This window comes from Malurus melanocephalus, unplaced genomic scaffold (assembly GCF_030028575.1).
Source record: "Malurus melanocephalus ecotype Western Australia unplaced genomic scaffold, MMel_1.1 scaffold_273, whole genome shotgun sequence".
NCBI classification, from domain to species: domain Eukaryota; kingdom Metazoa; phylum Chordata; class Aves; order Passeriformes; family Maluridae; genus Malurus; species Malurus melanocephalus.
Window position 1 is genome coordinate 975,080 of NW_026623505.1, and position 9,912 is coordinate 984,991.

A 9,912-nucleotide genomic window follows, 5' to 3' on the forward strand; every position below is an offset into this window, starting at 1 on the left:
ACCGGCACTGACCGACCTGTGCCCGGCCCTGACCGTCCGGCCCCGACCGCCCGGCACTGAGCGCCCCGTGCCCGGCCCCGACCGCCCAGCCCCGCTCCGGACCCTCCGGCCCCTCCCGAGCACGCAGCAGGACACCCAGACAAGGTAAGGGTGCGGGGCTGGCTCCCGATCCTGCCCGCTGCGCCTTTGGCTTCCCCGCGCTGTGTCTGTCCCGTCCCCTCCTGTCCCCTCCCGTCCCTGCCGTGTCCCCGTGTCCCTCCGTGCCCSGGCAGAGCCCCGCACAGGTCGCCCGTCCGCCGGCAGAGCCCCCCGGCCGAGAGGGGCAGGCCCGGGCATGTTCCGGGAGGCTCCGCCCGCGCACCCCGCCGTGCCCCGCACACCCCCGGCTGTCCCGAGAGTGTCCCGGGGCTGTCCCGAGAGTGTCCCGGGGCTGTCCCGGGGCGCTCCGTGCGTGTGCCCGGCCTGCCGCGCCTTGACTCTAGAGTTTGCGAGGTTTTGGGTGAGTTTGCCCCGGTTTCGCTGACTGATCGCTGGCGTTGTTTCTCTTGGCAGATGATCGATGCGGTGGCGAGCGGCGAGGCGCGGGACGTGCTGCTGCTGCGGCTCCCCGCGCTGCTGGAGCAGGAGCTGCGGGCTCAGCCCCGCGCCGCCGGCCTCCGCCTGCTCGAGGCTGCCCACGACAACGGCCTGCGAATGACCGCCCGCCTCAGGGACTTCGAGGTGAAGGATCTCCTCAGCTTAACTCAGTTCTTCGGCTTCCACACTGAGACCTTCTCGCTAGCTGTGAATTTCTTAGATAGGTTCTTGTCAAAAATGAAGGTAAGGCTTTTTRAAGTGTAAGCTCTCAGCCTACTAATCGAAGTTAAAACGTCTTGCGTTTAGGTAAAAGATTAAGCTCCTTCCGGAGCAGAGATTATGATTGCACAGAGCTAAAAAATTGTATTCTCCGTTTCAATTTGAGTATTTTTAAAGTGTTTTCTCTGGAGAAGGAAGAACTAAAGGGTTCCTACGAGCTGGGAAACACAGGACCTGTTAATGGGTTAGACCAAGACAGACTGCCTGTCCTGTGGCATGGATACAAGAAAAAACTTTAATTAGTTCTTTTTTAACTGCCTTTTCAACCTACCAACAAGCCTCATGTATACTAAAATGGTGTTGAATACTAAAAATCTGATGAAACATGAGTTAGCACTCCATCCTCCTGTGCAGATGTGACATGCTGACCTGGGTTGTTTTTAATTGTCTAACAAGACAGGATTACCACTGTACAGTTTGSACAAGAACAAAAGCTTGTTTTCCTTGTGTGTTAAAACAAAAATGAGAAAGCTAGATAAAATGGATGGGAAAATGATTATTTGAAAGAACTTCTGAATCCAGAAYAAGCAGTAAAAAGGAGGACTGCATTATCTATGGACTAAAATAATTTTTATATACGTGTGTATATATATATTTTTTTTTTAAGTTAGAAAACCCCAAATTTTTACTATCACCCAATATGTACAACACTTTAAATCCTGAAATCTTCCCATTAGGCTATTTTGGAGCTTTATTAAGAAACCAGTTCTACCTCAATAAAAATTGCTCAGCAGTCTTGCTTTTTAAATGAATGAGACAGAATTTGTAGTGTGTAACCATCTTCTTGTTTGGTTAAATAAAGATAAGAATGCATAATGAAGGACTTAGTTTTTAATCTCCAAAAAACAGAACAACCCCCTGTCCCGSATGTGTTCCTGAAATAGATTGGTGCCTACAGTTTGATACTTACATGTTGTAGAAGCTAATCCAAGGCCTTTTTCTTTGAAAATGACGATTCATTTTTCTTTAGGTACAGCCTAAACACTTGGGATGTGTTGGACTCAGCTGCTTCTACTTGGCTGTGAAAGCATCAGAGGAAGAGAGAAATGTGCCCTTAGCCACTGACTTAATTCGAATAAGCCAGTATAGGTTCACTGTTTCTGATATGATGAGAATGGAGAAAATCGTATTGGAGAAACTGGGCTGGAAAATCAGAGCTACAACAGCCTTCCAATTTCTACAGCTCTATCATTCATTYATTCATGAGAATTTAAGCTGTGAAAGGTACAATAACTAATACTGATTTTGCTATAACTGCTTAYGATCAGGCATTATAGAATGTAGAAAAATAAGTCAGGAAATTGCTTGAGTAACAGGCCTTTCTATAGTTTAAAAATCCCACAAACTTTCCTCCTTACTGGTAATTATCATAAATGTGAGCATCTGTGGTTTATTATTTTAATTTTAAATATTGTTTGCATAAATWGAGTATTGCTCTCTGAGCTGAAAACCAAACTTGCTCAATAATGACAGTATAATGAATCTCTGCTTATGCTGCAGTAAAGTGTTGCCTCATTGTAAGGATTACAAAATCTGGCCTAAAAAAGATTCCTTTTGTTAGTAAGCACTGAAATTCCTTGATATTAARCCTGCGTTGATAATGCAACTCTCCCCAGTGTAACACAAGATTTATTTTTGGCATTGGGAGTGCCAAAACTGAACACCTGTTTGACTGTAACCCTAGAACTTCTGGGACAAATGAGGCTTTTGTTTAGATAATGAACATTCTTGCTGCATCTCTTGAGTTCCCAGGGTAATGCTGCCTTGATCAAKCTTGCATTCTTCTAGATTCACTCATCTGTTTTTATTACAGGAGAAAATACCTCAATTTTGAGAGACTTGAGAGCCAGCTTAAGGCCTGTCACTGCAGAATCATGTTTTCCAAAGCCAAGGTAAACATCTTTAAAGTTCAAAGGAAATTAAATTACTGGAATTTAACAAACCAGTGTTTAAAAACATTTTCTCTCTCTCCAGCCTTCTGTCTTGGCACTGTCTATTATGGCACTAGAGATAGAAGAACAAAAACTGCTGGAGTTGACGGAGGCTTTGGAATTTCTGCAGTTACATTCCAAGGTATGTGTAGATAAAATTTCAGGGGAGGACAGAAGAAAAAGGCATGCAAAGTTGTACACAATGGGGAAGGGACAGGTGCATTGGCATACTGGCTTCTTTTGTGGCTTTCTTGTGATGTTTTTTTGGGGTTTTTTCATTTGGCCTGGGATACCTGTCTGCCTGATTTGTTAAAGAAGCTGAAAATACATGTATGAAGTTAAGATTTAACTAGTTATTAACACATGACATTCTGTCTTGTTACGTAGATAAACAACAAAGAATTGACCTTCTGGAAGGAGCTGGTGTTAAAGTGCCTTACAGAATATTCTTCAAGCAAGTGTTCCAAACCCAATGTGCAGAAATTAAAATGGATTGTGTCTGGACGGACAGCACGGCAGCTTAAACATAGCTACTACAGAATAACACACCTTCCTACCATTCCAGAGACCAGCTCATAATAGGTAACTCCTTGAAAAATCAACTTCTGACCTTGTAAAATCAACTTCTGATAACTTAGAAGTAAAGTTAGCTGTTAACTAGCTCCAGGCTCCTTATAGGTTATCCCTGGAATCACATAACGAAATGTAAAGGGCCTGTCTTAGAGGCAGGTCTGTTCTCATATTCATGCCTAAGCCAGTGCTGTACCTAAAGAAGTGACAACCCAATTCATGCAGGAATGCTGGAGAAAGAACTGATCCTTTGGTGTGCTGTGGGAGCAAACATATTGTCCCACAGACATTGGGACCTCATTCACACTAATATGTAAAGATAGGAAAAAGTCAGAGAAAAAAATCTTGCCTTGCTCCTATCCCAAAAAGAAAAGCAGGTTGTTAGAATGAGTTTCTTGTACTTGTTCTTGTAAGCTACTGACAAGTTTTATACAGTTTTACCTGCCTGTATACTGTTTTGTGAAGTCTAAAATCTGTAATTCAGGTACAATCTAATCTGTAATTCAGTTATTCTTGTTACTTGTGTACTTATTCTTGTTGTGTTGTCTGTAAAAACTATGAACTACTTCCTTATCTAGACTTAATTCCAGAGGTTACACATTTTCCTGTAACAGCTGTCTTCTGTTTTGCTATATTATGATCTCATACTTTGTTTGGCTCTTGAGAAAGGTCTCCAGTTGACTGATTTGTTTTGGTTTTTTTACAGGAGTACAATAAAATGAGGAGAAAACTATCCTGTGAGCTTGTCAACAGGCACACAAAAATATTTGAGAAACAGTCTGAAGTGTGACCTTAATAATGAAGAACTCAACTCGTGGAAAGAACATGTAACATTTCAGACTAAAGATCCTTCCAGTAAAAACCAGTTCTTTTCATGGTGATTACAACAACATGTGGTGTCAGTTTTCAGTCTTACTTGGTAGACTGTTTACTAGTCAGTGAAATGCCACAATCCCAATACAAGCAATTTTAACACCTTTGTTTGTTTTAACAGTTTGTAAAGCAGCTTGTGTCATTTAACATTGGTTTACAGTAACGGCAGGTGCTGAATTAGATACTAATGTTTAGTAGTGAACTCTTGGTTCACTTTCTGAGGATTATGTGATACTAGGAAAATCTGATGTGCAGTAATGCAGTGCTGCAGTGTGTTCAGAAATGAAGACTAATCCCACTCAATATTGATGACAACAGCAAATACCTGCTAGCTCACCTGGTGTGCTGTTTGGGCAGTGCCTTGGATCCCTGTGTTCCTGCCAGGATGACACTGGCCTCGTGCCACAGACACATTTAACATCAGCCTATGTGATACCCCCTGAACGTGTGGAGTAGGCAGAGCAGGAGGAAAGAGACTTCACTATGTTTATTAGAAAAGACAGTCACTAACAGTATCAGAAGCTGCAATATTTTGTCAGAGCTGTAGTTACCTCATGGAGTGCAAAAACTTGGTGATACCTAATGAAGACTAAAGCAAAGAACTAGGTTACATGCCCTGAATCTGACATTTGTTTTCCAGTGTTTTGCTGTACTGGAGGTAAATGTTGATGCTGAACAGGCACATTGTTATAGGTATGGCAGGAGCAGGGCTAGTTGCCCATCTTTGTGTGCAGGAGCAATCTAATTGAAGATTGCTTCAACTCTGATCTCTTTAATGATTATTTGAAACATGATTCTAGTGCTAACAAAGAAGTGAATAAGAATGTATTATTGTATGTTAGATGAAAAGAGGTTCTGGGAGTGTTGCTAATGTCCTCTTGAATTCTGCATCACTGTGGGACATAGACGGTTGGCAATAGGCTGTTAAACCTGACTGTTGTATGGACTGATGGATGGGAGAAGGAGGGATCAGAGTTTGGGATGAGGTGATAGCCCACTAACCCCTCCCTGTTATGGTGCCAGCTGAGGTGGAAACCATTCTTTGAATATCTCAAACTAGTTCAAGCTTTCACAGAAGCCTCCATACCAAAGCTCTGTACTGGACAAATCAAGTCTTCTCATGAGCTCATGGGAGTGATTGCACTACAAAATATGGAACTGGTTGTTGCACCTGCCAGTGCTGCCTGGGCATTGAGCTGGCCTGTGCTAAGTGATTCACAGGTGTGGTCAGTCTTCTGGGAGGGGATGCAATATTAAGATACGTACCTTTCAATTAAACGTTGAAATGTGCTTAACTGAGTAACTTTTTTCTTATTATAAAACATTTCAATAGGAAGCCTATAAAAGTGGCACCTAAACAGTACATGGAGGAAAATTTCCAAGCAGGTGGTAAAACATGGAGATTTTTTTTTCCCAGTTTATTTTTATAAGAGGTTAAGGCTGCAYGGGAGCAGCTAGACAATCACAGGAGAAAATGTTAAATATACTATCTGTTCTTCTGCAGTGATTCACAGAATGGGCCAGGCTGGACCCATGGGTGGGATCAGCTGGTCCYCCACCTCYCTGCTCAAGCAGGRTCATCCCAGAGCCCTCGGCACAGGATTTTGTCCAGACATTTCTTGATTAACCTCAGTAAGGCAGACTCCAAACACTCTCTGGGGAACCTGCTCCTGTGCACAGTCACTGCACAGGGAACAAGTTCTTCCTTATGTTCAGGTGGAACTTCCYGARGTCCCTTCTCAGCTGTGTTGCCCTTCAAGGCGGAACAGACCGTGCTCCCAAAGCCTTTCCTTGCAGAGAGTTGCACCAATCCCTTCCACAGCCTCTGCTGGACTTGCTCCAGGAGCTCCATGTCTCCCTTGTCCTGAGGAGCCCAGCTKGACACAGCCCTCCAGATYTGGCCTCACAAGGGCTGAGCACAGGGSTCACCTCCCTGACCTTTTGGCAATGTTCCTCCTGATTCACCCCAGGACACCRTTGGCCTTCTTGTCTCCYRRGGCACAGCTGGCTCAGGGACAGCTCACTGTCCACCATGACCCCCAGGTCCTGCTCCACAGAGCTGCTCTCCAGCAGATCAGCCCCAMCCWGTGCTGGTACAGGAGATTGCTTCCCAGGCAKATCAGCAAGAATAAGACATCCTTGCATAAAGACAAGTGRYAGATYTATAACTGACTCATKTAATGTGGTGTTTCTAAAAAGRAAAAAAAAMCACCCAAACTAAACATTCTGCTTAAACACATTACTTTTTTATGTACACATTTCTCTATAGTGTGTCCCTTAGTATTATAAAGTTATCACAGCTTATAAATCAGCTGGTAACATTTTGTCCTCATTGTGTTGGAAAAGATCTTCTTTCTCTTCACTGAAGTAATTATGACAACAATCCATTGAAGAGATCACKGAAGTCTTCAACAGTTACATGATTCCAGTCCTTAACTGTAACATGTAATTCCTCTAAAGGATCACATATGAAAAGTTTATTTTTCAAGACTAGAAAAATCTGGTCCTCCTTTGCTGTAGTTTCCAGAAATTTCTGCCCCACTGAAGTCAAATCCAGGGTTCTGATGGAGTGAAAATTACAAGTTGTTTAATGAATTTAGAATAAAAATGTCTTAAAAATCCTAGACAACCCACAAACAAAAGCTTAGCATGCTTTTTGTTAATATTCTGCCATTGTAACGAGAACATATAACAATCAACTTGTCACACATTCATCACARCACTGATATTGGAAAATGCATTACAAATTTTGAATTGTCATAGTTTGGTTGCCTACTCCTGAAGTGACTTTGTAATGCTGTTCTTGGCAAGCAGTCAGATCTCCCAGAAATAGAAATATTAAGAGTAAGTTTAAAAGATCTGGCTTTTTGTGTCYTTTGAAATTACCTTTTGAAAATCTAAGTACCTGGATATGTTATCCAGTATGCTGGATAACAAGGTTCATAAAAATGCAGCAATTTTCTGCTGCAGTACATAGCCTGCTGATTCAGCTGGTAAGTAAAAAGTTGTAATTGTACAGCTCTGCAGACATGCACAGGAACAGTTGTGTGCTAAAGGTATAGCAAAATAATTTAAGCAATATTAGTAAAAGTGCAAGGAACATCTTTTCCAGCTAACTATTCTATGCCATCTTACTTTTCAAACAAGTATATCCAGAACAGTTTGATGTTAAAATTTTATGGTAAAGATGGCTCTGTCATAATTATAGATAATAAAAATTGTAACCTAACAAGTGTAAGGATTATGCAATCAGTAATACAGCAATAGCACCACCAAACTCACATGAACTTTTCACAAACCTTTCAGAGTGCAGACAGAATAATCTGTTCAAWGCACAGTGATAAAACCTTGTAAGCATTTTACAGATATTAAACTAAAGCACTTATTTCCATGGCCTTTGCTCAGCTTTCCTGGCCATAACCTCTGTRTACAAAGACAAAATACACAGAGTAATTATGGTCCTTGAGCTTACCTCTCTTTGGAATCGCTCCAGCGTAAGTTTCCTTTGCATCTGGTCCTGTACCCAAGGATCAGCAGCATACTCATTTTCTAACAGAGATGTCCAACAATTTCCAGCATCTCTATTTGTTTTCATTAAAACAATTCGTATCAGCTGCCTGTCTTCTGTTGAATGAAAATACACAGAGCAACCTTTAAACTCAGTCCTGTGTGCTGGTTCTTCTCTTAGTCTGGTGGATGTCAATGGTGAATTGGCCATTAACAAGCACAGGACATGTGAAGTAATTTGCATTCTTAGTGCCAATGCCAGCCTGGTTCTTGATAAATCAACAGTAACAAGAAAAAAAAGTCTGAAGCAAAAATAGTACTGTCAYCTCTCCCCTTCTGGCATGACACTGCCAAGGATGTTTTAAGTGATTCAAACACAGTTCATAAGTACTTCTATTGCAGACATAAACTAAGCTCTGAGAGGTTCACAACAGAAAAGATTTAATCTATTGATATAGACACCTCTCCTAATGCAATCATGAAAAATTTGAGGTCAGGCTTTACAGAGAGCTAYGACCAACAAAAGCCAGAAGTTTTARYGACATAGGGATGATTCATTTATTTAAACACAATGTCCATTGTAACAGAGAATATATTGGAAGCACATTTCAAAGTAAACATGCAGAGTGTTTAGTTCTACTGAAGTGAATAAATACAGCATTACAAGGGTATTTTGAAGATTATTTGCACACTGAAAAGGACTGGGCTTCAAAATTTGTGTTAATACTTGTGTTATTACCTAAGGTCCAGGTTCCTTCATCAGTTACTGTAGAGTCAAAAAGTTTACCCTGCAAGAGACAGGTACAATGTTACAGATTARGAAAACCTCTTGAGTTGTGAAGTTTTACTCACAACTTAAACACCTTGTATTCTGCTGAAAATGAATAGGGTGATCTAGCCCTACAAGWATAGACCTGTATGCAGACTGTCAAACAAKGATTGCTTGTGAYGCAATTTTTTTTTWAAATGAAGCRTTTAATACCTGTCATTGTTTCAGTATCTGTAGYCATTAAAAAGGCTTGTGTTTTTCAGCAAGAAATGCCATTTTTAATAACCTTGTCATGTATGTGCAGGTGTTTTTGCCATGAGTAATATCTAGCTCTGGTGCAGGGTACAGRCAGTATAAGTAATTAGTTATAAATRTGAAAGTAAATCGGCCTTTAGTCTGGTTGTTTTTTCTTTTTGCTTTTGAAGTTGTACACTGAAATGCTATCCACACTAATATGCAAGTCCATGTCAATTTATCTTTATGTTTCACAGAATCACAGAATGGTTTGGGTTGGAAGGAACCTTAAAATTCATCTCATTCCAATCCCTGCCTTCCACTGGGAACACCTTCCACTATCCCAGGTTGCTCCAAGCCCCCTCCAGCTTGGCCTGGAACATTTCCAGAGATGGTGCATCCAAAGGGCCTCTKGACAACCTGTGCCAGTGACTCATCACCCTCACAGGGGAGAATTTCCTCCTAATATTCAATAYAACACCATCTTCTGACAGTTTAAAGCCCTTCCCCCRTGTCCCATCACTACATGGCCTTGTWAGAAACCCCTCTCCAGCTCTCTCTTCATGGAGAACAGGCACCATCTGTAAAGACTCGTGMAGTTGAAAAAAACTGTTGTCAAAGAATTGTCAAAGTCATTTCTAATGTATCAAACCTAGGATAAAGAAAGAGGCCCCACAGGGCACAGGTGTGCACACCTTCTCCCAGGGGAATAATGACAGCACACGARGACACAGCCTGAGCTGGGCCAGGWGAGGTTTGAGYTGGACATCAGSAAGAAATCTCCCAGAAAGTGTGATCAGACATTGGAAGGGGCTGCCCGAGGCGGTGGCGCAGTCACAGCCCCCAAAAGGTGTTTAAGAAAGGCCGCGGTGGGTGAGCTGACCCAGCGCTCGGTCACAGGCTGGGCTCGATGATCTCAGGGGTATTTTATCACCGAGCGGAGCCCGTGGTTCCCCGGCTCCCCCCGGCCTTTGCCCCCCGGGCTGCCCGCGGTACCTGCAGCAGCTCCTGGCCGCGCACGGCCAGCGCGATGTGCCGGCTCCGCAGGGTGCAGCACACATCCTTGGCGCGGGTGCCCGGCGGGACGCGCACCTCGATGAACACCTCCTCCAGCGTCTGGTACCAGCGGCCCCAGGGCGTCCCGCAGGGCACCACGCCGCTGCGCTCCTCGAA

General features: G+C 42.9%; 2 protein-coding genes across 2 annotated transcripts in view; one reads left to right on the top strand and one right to left on the bottom strand.

Annotated features, from left to right (window-relative positions):
* The first annotated feature begins 6 nt into the window (after positions 1-6).
* CCNG1 (cyclin G1) lies at positions 7-4,336 on the top strand. Its single transcript, XM_057376199.1, has 7 exons — positions 7-144; positions 553-819; positions 1,826-2,079; positions 2,669-2,747; positions 2,830-2,928; positions 3,174-3,368; positions 4,063-4,336. Exons 2-6 carry the CDS (start codon positions 553-555, stop codon positions 3,363-3,365), a joined length of 891 nt encoding a protein of 296 aa, XP_057232182.1. The 5' UTR covers positions 7-144; the 3' UTR covers positions 3,366-3,368; positions 4,063-4,336.
* A 2,117-nt stretch (positions 4,337-6,453) lies between these two features.
* The window catches only part of NUDCD2 (NudC domain containing 2), a 3,777-nt gene continuing 318 nt past the window's right edge, over positions 6,454-9,912 (bottom strand). Inside the window, exons 2-5 of the mRNA XM_057376198.1 lie at positions 9,736-9,906; positions 8,476-8,524; positions 7,702-7,853; positions 6,454-6,790 (exon numbers count right to left, since the gene is read on the bottom strand). Coding sequence (XP_057232181.1) covers positions 6,707-6,790; positions 7,702-7,853; positions 8,476-8,524; positions 9,736-9,906 — 456 coding nt within the window. The 3' untranslated portion in view covers positions 6,454-6,706. The remainder of the gene's footprint in view (positions 6,791-7,701; positions 7,854-8,475; positions 8,525-9,735; positions 9,907-9,912) is intronic.